At 41.2% G+C, this 16,595-nt stretch overlaps 1 protein-coding gene across 10 annotated transcripts in view; it reads left to right on the top strand.

Annotated features, from left to right (window-relative positions):
• AMN1 (antagonist of mitotic exit network 1 homolog) overlaps positions 1 to 14,627 on the top strand; it is a 716,979-nt gene extending 702,352 nt beyond the window's left edge. For 9 of the 10 annotated variants that reach the window (XM_085652369.1, XM_085652373.1, XM_085652376.1 and 6 more), the window contains 2 exons: positions 1,367 to 1,478; positions 12,006 to 14,627. In XM_085652369.1, the coding sequence (XP_085508495.1) occupies positions 1,367 to 1,478; positions 12,006 to 12,079 (186 nt within the window). In that variant the 3' untranslated portion in view covers positions 12,080 to 14,627. The remainder of the gene's footprint in view (positions 1 to 1,366; positions 1,479 to 12,005) is intronic. The other variant, XM_085652379.1, reaches the window with a different exon arrangement.
• Positions 14,628 to 16,595: the final 1,968 nt, after the last annotated feature.

The raw sequence follows: 16,595 nt of genomic DNA, 5'->3' as shown, positions 1-16,595 counted from the left end.
CAACTCTCAGGGGGAGCGCTATTGTTTATGTAAAAGGGTTATGAAACAAAATGATTTAGAACCTGGGATCCCAAGTGAATAGAACAAATACAATTAAAACGGCCTAAGGTGACACCCACCATATATTTATTATAGGTCCCTCTTGGTAGGATTAAAAACTCATTCTAAATGGGTATATGTGAGAACCTTCGACTCCATTACCCTGTCTGCTTGTACCGACATGTGTCTGCCTCTTATATCACCCAACAGGGTCTAAGGCCTTCTTCAGGTTACAGATCCCTTAAGCTTCGTAACACTCCTTCCTAGTTAGTCACTATATGTTAGGGAGGGTGTGATATCTTCATGGTTGTCCATTTACATGCATTGATTTGTGAGATTAACTGTGAATTAAACAGATGTACACCATGATAACAGCAGTACTGATAATATACTTGTGGCAAGCCCCAGTGCCATCATTTGAAGTTGTTTCCATCTCTGAACTGTACCTGTTTATATGGTGTAGCGCTGTTCATACATCCCGATGTTTTACTTGGTTTGAACTCTTGTATCTCCATTCTTTCCGTAGCGTGATTTTCTAGCTTTAATATCATTCAAAAATACTAAAATGTATCTATAAGTAAGCGGAACAAGAATCTGAAATCTATTTTTTGAGTGGAGGTGAAGATGGATCTGCCTTACCCTCAATAAGTGGTCAGTTATCGGAAACATAGAATGGACTACAAAATATAGACCAGAATTTGTGCCGCTGTACTGTGTTTGGGAACCATAAACATGAAAATAATTCTGGATATTCCCTGCATGGCAGCTTGAGTATCCCAAAATGGGTGTGAACTTGTTAAAGATACAAGTGCTCAAGAAATACACTTGAGCTATTATTTCTTTGCTTGGACAGGGGACTGGAAACGAAAAATTGTGTTATCACTGCTTTCATCACTAGTTAAGTCTAAGAAATAAGTCCATTGTTAAAACTATAATTCTATATGAGCAGAGGCTCACTGTTTTAAAAACATATGAGTGGGTGAACAAAGTATATACCGTAAAAAGCATAAACGATACAAGAAAGAAACATAGAACCAGCTGCAAGATAATTCTAGTAGGGAAGAACATTTTTGTTCTTAAAGGAAAGAAATTCATAGTAAATACATAAAACAATGTCAGCGAGATGATTGATGGCAGTAACAATGAGTAAATACACTGAGTTAGCAAGTGTAAAGCAAGAGGTTATGGGCTGTCTAAATGTCATATGTAGGTAGGAAATTCAGCAGACTGTATTGGCTTGTTCGTCCATATTAAAAAGCAAAATCAATATTTAAATTAATTTACATATTTACAAGAGCATTATAATAAAGCATTTTTACCTTTACAGGAGATTCACATGGGCCGATGTGTAAACCTGACGGATGAAGCTGTCGAAGCGGTTCTGACTTGCTGCCCTCAGGTCTACATTCTCCTTTTCCATGGGTGTCCTCTGATAACAGGTTAGTGAATTAAACTCATCCTTTTCATTACTTATCCAAAGCTGTACTACTTAATTAGCTCCACTCCTTGATTTTAGAAGGCTGTAGTAACAGGTATTGCTACTTCTACATCAAAGACTCTTCATCATAATTCTTAACCTTTCGAGTATTGACAATCCATAGTCAACTGGTCAAGGAGTTCCTCTTTACCTTTAACCCAATCCTGTTAATTATGCCAAGCCCTAGCACACAAACATGTTCAAAGTCCTGCTACACGTCAACAATAGTGCATTAATTTTCATAAAACACAATATTGATGGAAGTTTGTTCTTTTATTGTTCATTCCAGTAGTTCCCGCCAACACATGTTTCGTCGCTCCGGGTATAACACCCGCGACTTCCTCAGGGCTGGAAAGACATATATACATTGTCGTCACAAGCCACTTATTGATAATTAAATACATCAATAATGACATGGAATGGGGTCCACTATATCTCAGTGTCAAATTTAAGATGGTGTACATAGTAAATTATTTATAGTGAGGCAGAAATACCACATTAAAATTACAATATTCGTAAGTAGTCTCAGTGATCATCATGCTAATTTATCTAATCATGTGTGTACAAATCGTGTGACATCACACCCAATACCCAAACCACTAAATCCACAACGTGGAAACATCAGTGAATCCGATTAGTGTAGTGTGCTCCAAGGTGCAAGGAGAAATTGTTAAGGGACCATATGCCCTCACATACCTGTATCTCTGCACTTTGCTATGGTCAAATTCTATAATCAAGAATAGAAAACCGCATCGTTCACACTGAGCATTTGCACTGCTGACATCCTCTTATGACTATTACAATAAGTAAAAGCATACCTTCCTTTCTGTTAGAGTAATCCTGCCTGAATCCGGTCAGGATGCAAGGTATAGCTAAGACAATTCTTCCTAATGGGCGTGTTTGGTATTTTTAGCATCTGTAATTAAAATAACAGCCATTGACTATTTTGTTGTAAAGAGCTAATATGCACTCTATAAAACTTTAAACACAACCTTATCGCAGACCAATAAATAATTCAAAAACTGTAATCATATGAGAATCGGAATTTTTTGCAATAAGCATCGAGTCCTATATGCTGGACATTTCCCCAATTAACTAATTCTCCTCGGGATCTATACAATGTGCAAATTAAGGACCACATCTTATGTCATATATCAGACACCATATGATATTACCAGATAAAAAGATAAATAGTAATAAATAAATAGTGCTCACCTGACAAACACGATGCTTTTGTGTTATGTCAGTATATTAAACAGTGACTGTCAGTGTGTTGTGTCAGTATATTAATGCATAGCACACCATAGCCAATTCTGCATATGTTGCTTTATCAGATGCTTTCTGGCAGCTTGGCATGCATTTTCGAATTTTCCAGAGGCAGTGCATTACTCTGCCAATAATGACAGCAAGCCATATGAAACACATTTCCATAAACGAGTTGGCTGCTAGATACTTCTTTACTCTCTAATTTCTAGTGGGAGCAAATATACCTGGCTCTCTTGCTTCTAGCTAGGCTCACACTCTAGAAGTTTCTCTATGTAATAGACAGCTTTTGTCCAGGACAGTTATATAACACGTTTTGTACAACTTTGAACAGCACTGTGAAGTAGTTTTCGCTTCGAAGAGAGGTTGCAACCTATCACAATAGATAAGCACACGAGAGAGGTGGTCCAAAACATTGCTGCTGGTGAGAATAAGCTCGAGAACTTAACTTAAAAAGTAGAGGGGTCTTATTGATCAACCATTATAACACATTGTCCCCTTTGCTTTCAATGAATTTGACCATATTTGTTTCACTTAAAATATATTGGTCTTTGTTGAGTTGTATAGAGTTTAATATTTTTTCTTTTCATTCGTATGTTATATGGAGTCTAACTGTGGAAGATTACATAGAATCTGTAGGTGCGAAAGTTGAAGTGGATGGTGGGACATAATTAGTATTGCAAAGTGTGCCTGATCCTACATGAAAATGTCATTTATATATATTTATTTTTTAGAAATGTATTTAATTTTGTATAATGCTTACAAGTATGGTTGTGATGGTAGCAGATATGGAAAAATCTTCAACCACTGCTTTGGGTGATATCTCGTGAAAAAGTTGAACCAACCTGAGAACCCTGCAGGGTTTAACGGACAGTTAAAATCTAGTTTTCTAATTAATCTTTAATTAATTTTGCCTCTCTACATCTGGTTATTAAGGGGTAATAGCACTCCACTATCAACATCAGCATATTTTCTCATGGAATATCTGCCCAATTTCATCAAAGAATGGATATTTACCGTTGAAGCCATCTAAGCTGTACTAAAATGATCAATGTTTTTTCGAGCGTTCTCAGTAATATTAGGCAAGTGTCTGTTTATGGAGGATGCAGACTGTGAAGTTAATTTGAACCTTGTTTGCAGGCACACAACGGCTGTCTTGAATATTAAAACCATATTATTGACTCAATAAACATACTCTGGAGGCTATGGACGTCGGTAGATACATCAGGAGACAGGACACTGCATGCTGGCATGATACTTTCAAGAAATGGTGATTACACATGAAAAGATTCTCTGCTCTTGTGATCTGGCTGCTACCAGGCCATGTCAAATGGCCAGCTATTTGTATAATAGTATTGCCAAATCAGGTAAAGGCATGAAAATATATTTGTAAAGAACCTTCATGCGAGTAATACTAGTTTGGTAAATGTACCATTGCTTGTGGGTATTGGTACTTCTCAAATGATGGAAACTTTGCAAAATTAGAACATTTCAATCAGTAAAGAGCAGGATCATTTCTACATTGCCATTTGGAGCTTAGTGGCCTTAACTAAAGAATAACTGAGATCTATGGTTAGTTACTTCCAGATGCCACCTTCCACAATGAACTATTGAGGAAGAAAATTGGAGTCTCACCATGTGGCATTTGAAGCGTATAATACTTGGTTTGAGCAAAACATGGCACTAGTTCTTATTCAGTAAATGTTACATCTTTGGCAAAATGTTTTTTGTCCTTGATATATGCATGTTTATTACATTTAGTTTCTCTGTACCACGTTTTAGCAGAGTTTTTTTCTATATAGTGTGAATTTGACCCGAAGGTATCAGAGCGCTTTACATGAGCACCAGTTGCGTTACACAAGGACACATTAATTTTTGTTAGGCACTGGGAGATTAAGTGATTTGCCTAGAATCACAGGATGTTGAGTGTCATCGCTGAGACTCGAACCCGGTTCCCCAGATTTCAGGTTGACCGCCCTAGCCGTTAGACCACATCCTCTTCCCAACATTCATTCAGGCTGTTTGGGTACTTGGTGAAATTAAATATTTCCGTGTGGCAGTTGGCTTGGGGTAATGAATTTTATCTATTCTGGCACTTGGAAATTTGTGTCATTTAAAGGAGTTTTTTTTTTGTTTAACTCATAATTGTGATTGAAACTAAGATAGTGGACTTTGGGGTTAGATGCAAGCTTTTCTTTGGAAAAGCAGCGTGCATGTATTAACTTAAAATTGAAGTTTCTTTTATTTATATACACTTCTTCGGAAGAGGAATTCTACTAATGGTGAACTTGCCTTTTTCAGTTTGACTTTCCACTGAAATACTTATTGCCATTGCACAGCTGAAAAGCCTCCCCCTAATGGTATCAGGGTGTTTTCTACTTGATTAAAAAAAAATCTATGCTGACTATTAGATATCTTATATATCCATAGGTGTTCTGCTTCTGAATCTGTGTAGGTCTTCACAAGGCAGCATGTAGAGAGTATTGCCCATAACAATGCCAATTTTGACGAAGCGGGTGAAGTCCTGAAGAACATTTTTTTTCTTTTGGAAAGCCATCCCCTGCTTCACCCCCACCCCACTTATGTTTACATTTATCCAGTATTGAGGTATCTTTTATAAATTCACATGCCTGAATCATTCCCCGTCGTCGAGATGGGAGTCCCACGGTAAAATATTCAGGCAGTGCATTAAATACTTCATAGGCTGTAATGGCCCAAGGCTATCTAAACATTAGCCTATCTATGTCCTTTTTAAAAAAGAACCAGATGTTGGCATCCAGCCAATCAGCTGTTAGCAGCCTCTAGAACACTCCCAGCAGAGGCAAGTTCTCCTCAGATTTTCACCGCACGTCATGTGGAAGGGAGTCTCCCTGTGTACTAATCAGTTTTTTTTTTTCTCTTCAGCAAATCTTTTCATTGTGTCAGACAAAAGAGGCCTTTTCCGCCCTTGTAAAACCTGTGGGAAGAAAAAGGTCCATGTGGATGATCCACACAAGGAACATATTTATTGCCTTTATCCAAGGCATGCGGTGAGAGATTGTAAAATCTGTTGCACCTTTCAAACAAGACCCTCAAGGACGGAGAGGGAAGGTTGTTATTGTGGCTCCAAACCACAAAACAGTCACATTCTTCTGATGAAGAAGAGAACAGAGCTTCTACATTCCATAAAAGGGCTAGATCCAAGGACAGTTCCTCAGGTGAGGGAAGAAAGAATCTTAAACCTTCCCAGGACTCAAAGGCTTCAAGTAGGGAGAAGGTTACCAAGCATGCCTCTGAACCGTCATTATCTGTGCCCTTTACACCTGTCAGGAAGAAAAGAGATTGTCCTAGAGCCTCCTCATTGGATCCTGTAAGTAAGAAAACCTTTAAAAAGTCATCACCGACGAAAATCTCTCGTCGATGACAATCTGTGTGTCATCGGCGACACGTCGACGAGGGCGATTCGATCTCCTATACTCTCCACCAGAGTCTCCATATCGACGACGAGAACCCCATCGTCATCAAGGACCGCTGACGCCCCTTCGCTGACTGAAATGCTATCGACGATTGATTGATTGACGAAGATCCCGATGACAACTGACTCGTCCACTAGTGGTCTTTTGAAGAAGACACCGTTGACAGCAGAGACACCGTCGATGAGGATACCTTCGACGAAGACACCATCGACATAGGCACCGTCGACAACAACACTGTTGACGACGACACTGTCAATGAAGATACCATCGACGACGACACCGTCAACGATGGAAGTGCCCTTTCCTATAGTTTTGTCACTGTCGACGCCTCCGTCAACGAGGAGGACTCAAGTCATCAGAGTAACTAAGACATTCTCATGGCCGTCCATGCAGGAGTATAGCAAAGTATTGCCTTTGCTTCCATTACATCTGTTGGAAGGTTCTGTAGAAGAAGAGGATGATGATGATGATGATGATTGCCTTTATAGGGTGGCTCACAGCCCATCTGAACTCCATGTGAAGTTTCAAGAGGAGGATGAAGAGTATTAGGAAGAGGCGCAATATTACCAGCAAGGGTATTTGGTCCCACGTCATACTTATTAATTTAACTTTCAGCCAGAACCACGCCCCAGGGACATGGCCCATCTGCCGCCATCGTTAATTGAGTATCTGCAAGCCATGTTGGCGGAATGTAGACAAAGGTTCCCTCTGCAGCAACATCAATTAGAAAGACAGGTACCTCAAGTGGAACCTGCAGTTACACCAGGTTCCTAACCGCCTAGCACACCTGTGAATAGGCCGGACCAGGGGACAATCGACCCTAGAGAACAGAACACTTCCTCCTCGGGAGAAGATATAGAGGAAGGTGAACTGCCAGATCCAGTATCTGCTTCTCATCCTTGGGATGACTACGTTATTCCAAAACCATCCCCTCCTCCACACCTTCAGTCAGACTCTGCTCCGGAAGATATTGGGGGTTTCATAACTTAATGCAGAGGGCAGCCAGCAGGTTCCATTTGCCTATTGCAGTAAAGCAAACCGAATGTTTCCTATACGACTTCAAGGAAGACACAAGGAAAGTGGTACGCTCCATACATATTGTTGACCATATATGGCAGGAGGACATACCACCAGTACTGCCTCATGTGGAGAAGAAGTATAGGGCTCCGTCTTGCCTTATTGGACATCCTAAGCCAGATTCGGTCATCTCCCAGGCTGCACAAAGGCGATCTAAAAACTCTGCTACCCCGATTACTACCCCTCCGTATAAGGAAGGGCGTAGAATGGACATGCTAGGAAAAAGATTTTCTTCAATGACAGCTGTGACAATCATGGCAGCGAATGCTCTAGCCATTATCGGCCGCTATGACCGCTAGATGTGGTCTGACATGGCAGGGCTAATAGACCTCATCCCTGAAGAAAACAGACAAGAAGCATGCAAGATCCTCCTAGAAGGTGAGCGGGCAGCTTTAGAGACAATTGACTGTGCCTTTGATGTGGCCAATACTGGTTTGAGACAGCTAGCAGGAGCTGCTGTGCTTCGAAGTCAAGGATGGCTAAAAGCAACCACCTTTAGACCTGAGGTACAAACAAAGGTCTTAGATATGGCTTTTGACAGTGAATCACTCTTTGGAAAACACATAGATGAAGCACTATGGGGAATTAAAAATGATACAGACCTTTGGACTTCTGCAGTACAGAAGGGTACCATTCAGAGGTGCTAGAGGGTGAGGATTCGCCACTTACAAAGGAGGATCACAGAGGGCTCAACAATATCAGCCATATCAATCTCAATATCGGCAATCTTGTAACCCTCCATCTTATCTCCAACCATCTACAGCTGGTTTCTCTCGCCAGGGAGGCCGCAAGCGGACACCTCAACAAGGCTGTGATTCAGGCAGAAAACAATGATCACGTCAGGGTACCAGCCCCTCTTCCTTCCCTGACCATGAGTGCAAAGATTTCCAGTTATGTACACCGGTGGCACAAAATAACATCAGATTGCTGGGTGTTGGACCTTGTCACCAACTGTCACACTCTGTAATTCCTTCAGCGGCCGCCAAACACTCCACCCAGGGGTCCCCCTCGTCTTCACTTATTACGAAAGGAAGTCTTGACCATGCTTGTCAAAGAAGCGATAGAGAAAGTACCATTCACTCAAAAGGGAAAAGGTTTTTATTCTCGGTTTTTCCTAATAAAAAATAAATCAGGGGAATGGAGACCGATTCAGGACCTAAGGAATCTCAGCAAGTTTCTCAAGAAACAGACTTTCAGGATTGTAAAGCTCTCCGATATCCTGGGTTGCTTAAACAAAGAAGATTTCTTGACTTCACTCGACATGGAAGACGCATACTCATATCCCAATCCCTCTGAAACCTCAGAAATTCTTAAGATTCATGGTGGCTGGTACCCACTATCAATTCAAAGTGCTCCCATTTGGCCTCAAATGAGCGCCACGGATCTTCACCAAGTGCCTGGTGCCAGTAGCGGTGACCCTGCGGTCTCAGGGGTTTCAAGTATTTCTGTACCTCAACGATTGGCTGCTCAAAGCAGCAACAGCTCAGACGGCCAATCGAGCAACGAAAACTTGCCTTCATATGTTCAGTACTTTGGGGCTCACCCTAAACAAGGAAAAATCGGTGTTACATCTAACTCAAGTAATATCTTTTCTGGAAGCATCCACAGACACCAACCAATGCAAAGCGTTCTAATCTCAGGAAAGACAGATAAGGCTGTAAATGCTTGCAAAGACCATATAAAAAAAAAGGGTCCGTTTCTGTGCAACTGTACGAGTCGCTCCTGGAGATGTGCTCTTCAGCAATAAATCTGGTGCCTCTAGCCAGGCTGAAGATGAGGCCTCTTCAAAAAGAACTGCAAAAACAGTGGCGACAAGCTTCAGGGTCCTTCGAGGGTGGAATTCAAATAATAGCACGGATGGCAAGAGCATTACAGTGGTGGTTTCAGGCAGCAAATCTCGTACAGGGCCTTACTTTCCTACAGAGCACCCCAGATTTCATTCTAACAACAGATGCCCTGATGGAGGGTCGGGTAGGTCATCTACAGGACTTGCAAATTCAAGGCAAATGGTCTTCAGCACAGAGAAAGCAGCACATCAACAGCTTAGAACTCAAAGCCATATTCTCAACTCTTCAAGCTTTCCTGCCGAGAATAGCAGGCTCCTCCGTGTGGGTTCGTACTGACAATACGACTAGCATGTACTATGTCAACAAACAAGGAGAAACAAGATCTATTACGCTATCTCAGGAAGCACAGGAATTATGGGAATGGACAACACAGAATGGGATCTCCTAAAGGCCGAGCATGTCAGAGGTCTGCACAATACCCTAGCAGACACGTTAAGCAGGCCTCAGACCAGTTGTCACGAGGGGGAGCTCGAACAGTCCCAGCTGGGCAAGGTATTTCAAAAATGGGGAAAACCAGCATTGGACCTCTTTGCAACGAAGGAGAACGCCAAATGCCAGCAGATTCCCTCTACCAGGCTAAAGGGGGGAATGTCCTTTTTAATGCGATGGTCAGGGATATATACTTACGCTTCTCCCCCCCCCCCCCCCCCCCCCCATTCCATTAATTCCCAGGGTACTAACCAAGGTGAAATCGGAAGGCTGTAGTCCGATTGTGCCATGATGGCCCAGGCAGTACTGGTTCCCAGAACTACTTCTACTGTCAGAGTTGAGCCCATTCGCCTGCGGCCATCCTCAACGATGTTATCGAGAGACAAGTAAATCATCCAGACCCACACTCTCTTCATTTGCACACATGGCTCCTGAATTCTTAGAATTTAGGGACCTAGATATCCCGCGGAAGTGCACAGAAATCATTGCTAAATCCCGAGCTGACAGCACTATCAAGACATATCGTTTGAAATGGAGGCGATTCTGTTTCTGGTGCGAACTAAATAAAGTTCACCCACTCCAAGCTCCTGCTGAGCATTTTGCCGAATCTCCTCTCTCTGGCTAAATCAGATCTCACTTTCTCTTCAGTGAAGATTCACCTGGCTGCAATTTTCTGTAATGGAAAATCGCCTCAAGCTCCTTCTCTCTGTGCATCTAGTCTTATAAAGCAGTTCATCAGAGGTCTTTTTCACTCATTTCCCCCAGTGCGTGCGCCTGCTCCAGAATGAACGCTTAATTTAGTCCTTGCGCAGTTGATGAGACAACTGTTTAAACCAATTCACAAAGCAGAGCTAATGTTTCTCGCATGGAAGGTATCTCTCTTACTAGCTCTTACATCTGCAAGGAGAGTGCGCGAAATCAAGCCTTTACAGTCAAGGAAGCTTTTCTTCATTTTACTGAAAACTATGTAACTCTACGGACGAACCCGACTTTTATTCCAAAGGTACCAACACAGCTTCAGCTCAACAAGCTGGTAATATTACAATCTTTCTTTCCGAACCCATACAGTCCAGCAGGACGAACTTTGCATACATTGGATTTTAAGAGATGCTTAAAATTCTACCTACACAAGACAAAGGAGATAAGGTTGTCTCTTCTGCAATCCAGTTCTGTCACAAAAAGGCTAACAAACCTCTGAAAACAAGGACTAAAGCACACTCCACAAGAACAGTTTCTACATCAGCAGCTTTGTTTGCTGGAGTGATATTGGACAAGATTTACTGTGCTGCGACATGGAAGAATGTCCACACTTTTACGAAATATTACTGTCTGCAATCTACGCAACAAGAGGATGCAGCTGTTGGCCGAGCGGTACTGTGTCGTCTTTTCAATTAAGGTCAGCCATTTGTTTTAGATAAAAGGAACACTTCCTTTATTTTAATAAAGGTAGTTGTATGTCTGGAGATGTATAGACAAATGATTATGTAACTGTATTTGACTATTTTATTATAATGTGAATGGTTGTGTATCTTTGAAGATTTACTTCAGCCTTAGTGGTTTAAAATTTTATTCTGCTAGAACGTTTTAGTGCATGCATTTTAAACAGGATAGTGGATAATTATTGAAAACGTTACTTGTATATGTCTATAACATTAGGAGTTTAAAGTTACATGTCTCCCACCTTCCGCTAACGACAGTACAGTTTATGGTACTGCTTGCTATTCTGATTCAGGCATGTAAATCTATGAAAGATACCCCAATAAGATAAGAAAATAAGTTACTTACCTCTAACTACATTAATCCAGTATCGGTATCTTTCATAGATTCACATGCAACCCATCCTCCTCCCCGTGGAGGCAGTTCTCATTAATTTTGGGATCCTTACTTCCCACTTGTGCTTAGAAAATCTGAGGAGAACTTGCCTCTGCTGGGAGTGTTCTAGAGGGTGCTAACAGCTGATTGACTGGATGCCAACATTTGGTCCTTTTTTAAAAAGGACATAGCTAGGCTACTTGTTAGATGGCCAATGGCCATTATAGCCTATGAAGTATTTAAGGCACTGCTTGAATATTTTACCGTGGGACTCCCACCACGACGACGGGGAATGATTCAGGCATGTAAATCTATGAAAGATACCAATACTGGATAACCGTAGTTACAGGTAAGTAACTTATTTTCTTTCTTTTCACCTGGTTATACGTACTTATGATTCCGTCCTCCACACCTTCTGTTGTCAGTTGTCGAGATTAGTGTGAAGATTATTTTAAACTGCGTTGCTGCCTATACTGAAAACTCAAGCAGAACAGAACTCAAAAGAGGGTGATTATAGCCCTTAATACTTTCACTGTATATTCTGGAATGGGGAACAGGGATCCTTTCCCAGTTTTTCTCATTTTGTATTCACTTTTTGATTTGCAGATCGTTCACGTGAAGCCCTGGAACTCTTGGTTGGACCAAATAAAATAAAGCAAGTGACATGGACTGTTTATTGAATTCATGACACTAATGGCACGAAGCTAAATATTGTCCCGTCACGTAAAAATGGAGGAAAACTACAACCACTAGTGCAAGCCTAAAAACAGAATCCTAAAGGAATGACTGCCACTCCATCCTTCTCCAGGGATCTGCCACGAGACATCAGTTTCTTGACCTGTTACTGCGCAAATTAAACTGTCTTAAAACCATATAAATTGTATACTTTGTTTATAGCATGCTGGTATGACGTTTGTTGTTCTTTAAAAGAATTTAGGCAAGCTGGGCCCTGCTGTAAAAGCCTTAATATGTGTTATTGCTAGTCAGATATGGCGAATTTCAACTGGCTACTATTTAAATCAAACAGAATAAGTACAGTTGTACAGCGTTTTTGGTAGCTGTAACATTGAACTATGAATGTGTGTGCTGAGAAAATAATTTTAAAGATTTGTTCCAATATTAATTCAGTGAATGGAAGTTTGTACTGTCACTTCTGTAAACTCTGCACATCACTGATTATGTTCAAGTAATTTGTTTCTAAAGTTTACTGTGTTTTTGCAGTTTGGTTTGTGCTGCAGTGTTCACATTATGTGACATATGTAGGTCTATGCATTATCCTTATTTGCCTAGTTATTTGATGCTACACCCTTTAGAATTAATTTTATGTGCGAGGGAAGGACATTTTAAGAAGCATCTGTTTTTTCTTTCCAACCCTGCATATGTACCCAATGGTCTCGATTCCTAGTGTGCCCTTTTTACGCCCTGTGGTTTTATCTCCTTTAGTAGGTGATGCATTATACAAGCATTTGATGGAGTGAATGACATGCTAATCCATTGTGCTTTGCACTCATAAATTTCAATCCCGTTCTCGGTCACAGTGATAAATACCACCGTCGACTCTCCTTCCCGACATCTATCCTAGAGCCAGCCCCCTCTTGGAGCGTGGCTGAGGACATAATTGGTATTCTACTGTCTGTTTCGGAGAACCTAATTATTTCTGTTGCAACGAAACAACACAGCATACTATCTCCACTAATGTACTTCCATCGCAAGTGCTGTTGGACTTACATTAGAAGCTGTCGGAGCCTTTGGCGTACTTGATGGCGGATTACATTTTTTAAACATTTCTGAAGGGCATTCAGCAGAGCATAGGGTTGGAGTTCGGGTGCTCTGGTAATTATTTTAGTAGCTTAAAGAGGTACGAGTTTAGATTCCGCCTTATGGTAGCACTTAGAAAAATAAAAAAAAGTTCATTCTTGGCAGTAAGAATGATAAGGGAGAAGAGAAGGTGGAGTTGTGTGACAAACCTGGCATTCCTGAATTATTTTACATCTCGCAGGTAAACCTATGGCGCCCTGGCTCCTCCTGTTCTATCTCTGTATGGATCTTTGCAGATTTAGAATTGTAGAGACACGATTTTTGAAAGTCGGCTATCAGTGAATGGAAACTGACCGCCTTGGTGATTAAATGTACTGTTTATGGTCATTTGTTTCAGTGTCCACAAGGAAAGTGATATTGTAAGCTTTGTTAAACTCTGCAAACGGATGCACAACAATACAAAAACGCGCCTTGCATGTATTTCTTTTCAATATTTAAAAAGCAACAGTGAGCATCATGTGTATCAAAACAAAATAAATGGATGTAATAGAGCTCACAAATCCGCATACCCTTAACCCTGCTCATGCTTTCTACAATGTTTCGAGGAGACAGCGTGACATACTACAGAAAGAAACCTACTTCTGCTGATAAGAGCAGTGGACACGCAGCCACACATTTATGTATCGGTTCCTGGTATGGCCTATGTACAAGGCACCGTGTTTCAGAACAAAAGATTCATTCATTATGCCATCACTAAACAGTATTTTCTCATGGCCTTGCTAAATGTTGCTCTCGCTGAGATTGGACACAGTCGGATCCGCACAGTTCCCCGCGTCCTTTCTTATTGATTAAATGAACTCAGCCACGAAAAAAACAATGCTTTTCAATAGTCTTTAACCTGACCTTTATTACCAAATGCTGAAAAAAGACTTCCATAATTTTGATCACTGGAAAAAGTGGTCAGACCGAGTTGTTAGCAGATGAATCTAGACACTGTGTATAAATACATGCAAAGCAGTGGGCTTTAATTCATTTCCATGATGATTTAACATTTTATCAGTACTCCGAGAGCGCTGCATTAAAGATAGTCTTTCCCAACTCCATGGCATAGTGAAAGGATGTAAATACAATAAGTGCTCCTTTTTGAAGTAACGAACTACTAATTCCTTTGCAACTTGTAGACATTGTGTTTCACGTTTTGCAGTTTGTATGCTCTTTCTCAGAATTTTGGCCTGGCTTTATATTCGCATTGGTATAGATGCCATGTAAACATTTACAATAGCATCACAGTATATAATTTCAGTTTCATCTTTGATGCATGCATTACTAATGTATTGTAAGTTTTAGTTGGTGTGGAAAGTATACCGTTTTTTGCACATTTTGTTTCGATAATATTTGTTGAGTTTCTAAAAAGGTAAATTATTAAGAGAGAAACAACCAATGTTTATAATAAATGAAAAGCTAACATTGCCTTTGTCCTCCTGAGTTTGTTGTTTTGTTTCCACTGAACGTGTCTGTGAGTCTCCTCCTGTGCAAGCAGTCCACCTATACATTTGGGAGTCTACTGTTTGGTCCTTTATAAACATCGAAATATATTTTCTTCCCTATAAGGCCCGTGATTAATACTGATTGCTTACATTTAAAACGGGAGGCTCCTTTTAAAAATCAAACTGGACTGTCATGACGTCAGGCCTTTCCAACGTTTTTTCCAATGATAAGTACATTAGCCTACATTTGCTGGCCCAGTATCCTTCATCTTCGTCGATACTGTGTCATTCCAAGTGTGAGAAAAGGCCAGAAAGTCAGAACACTGACTGTCAAAGGAAAGGGGCACCCGCCCTAGCTTCCTGTAGTTTTCCGCAGTCAAACATTGATGAGAAATAATATTAGCAACAAGGGGTTTGGCCCTAGGTGGCTGGACGGGGCCGTATTAAACGAAGAGCAAGAAGTGTCCTAGCCGTCACCTTTCAAATGCTGGTACATTAACTTAACAGACTATGAACCAACAATTGACTTGATATTGGCTTGAGGCATTTATTTGCTGCTCATTTCTATGTACTTTACTCCACATTTGAATCATGGGTCAGAGAAGTTAGATACGTTTTTGAGTCTAGAACAAATTACACTTATTTATCCAGTATTGGGGTGTCTTTCATACATTCACATGCCTGAATGATTCTCCGTCGCCGAGGCGGGAGTCCCACGGTAAATTTCAAAAGTAGTGCCATTAGTAAATAACAGTAGTAGGCTAAAAGAAAAAGGCCTAAGGCCTACATCTTAGAAGCCTATCTACATCATTATAGTAAAAAGAACCAAAAGTTAGCTCGAACCAATCAGCTACCAGCACCCTCTAAAACACTCTCAGCAGAGTCAGTTCTCCTCAAATTTTCACCGCACGTCGTGTGGAAGGGAGTCTCCCTGAGTGTCAACTCAGTTCTACACTTCACCTCTTCAGGATTTCTGACAAGAAAGCTCTCTTTAAATCCTGCAGGACCTATGATAAGAAGAGGGTCCATGTTGATGACCAGCATAAGGACTGCATTTACTGTCTTTATCCTAAGCATGTTGCGAAGGATTGTAGGATCTGCCACACTTTCCCTACTAAGACTCTTAAGGATAGATGGGCAAGACTGCTTTTATGGCTCAAATCTTCCTCGGGTGAGGAGGATGACAGAGCCTCAACTTCTAGCAAAAGAGCTAGATCCCATGACAGCTCTTCAAGTGAGGGAAGAAAACACCATAAAACTTCCCATGATGTTTCTGACCCTTCACAGAGGTCACCTAAGCTTTCGTCTGGGTCAGCGCTGTCTCCACCCTCTACATCGGTCAAGGAATCTAAGAGGCTGTCTACTTGAAAAACTGTGAGTAAAAGCCAGGTTAAATCTCTCAAGTTGACTCCATCGTCGACGGCTTCTGTGACTTCTTCTGCCCCATCGTCGACTGCTACTTTCTCGATATTACTTCGCCTATTTTTTCTACTAGAATTTCTATGATGACTAAGAAGCCTGTTCTTGAAGAATCGTCGACGAGGAAGTCATCGACGAAGTCTCCGTCGACGTTTAGCCCATCGACGAAGGTTCCGTTGACAAAGCCCCTCCGTCGACGAAGGTATTATTATCAATGAAGTCTACGTCGTCGACGTCTGCCTTGTCGACAATGTCATCGTTGAAGACTGTCCCGTCGACGACTGCATCAGCGAAAATTCCATCGACGAAGAGCCAGTCGACGAAGAGTCCGTCGACGACGACTTTACCAACTCAATCTTGGGTATCAGCAGTGGCATTCACAATCAACGGCTATATCGTCTGCACCTTTTCAACTAAAAACTTTTCAAAGACAGGATTACAGTAAAATCTCTCCGCTTTTTCCGTCTCACCTTTTGGAAACTTACGTTGACTATGAGGACGATGAGGGACCATTTGGCACAGCTCACCATCC

This window comes from Triturus cristatus, chromosome 4_1 (assembly GCF_964204655.1).
Source record: "Triturus cristatus chromosome 4_1, aTriCri1.1, whole genome shotgun sequence".
In the NCBI taxonomy this organism is placed as follows: domain Eukaryota; kingdom Metazoa; phylum Chordata; class Amphibia; order Caudata; family Salamandridae; genus Triturus; species Triturus cristatus.
Note: the sequence above shows the minus strand (reverse complement) of the source record. Positions and strands in the feature narration are given on the sequence as shown.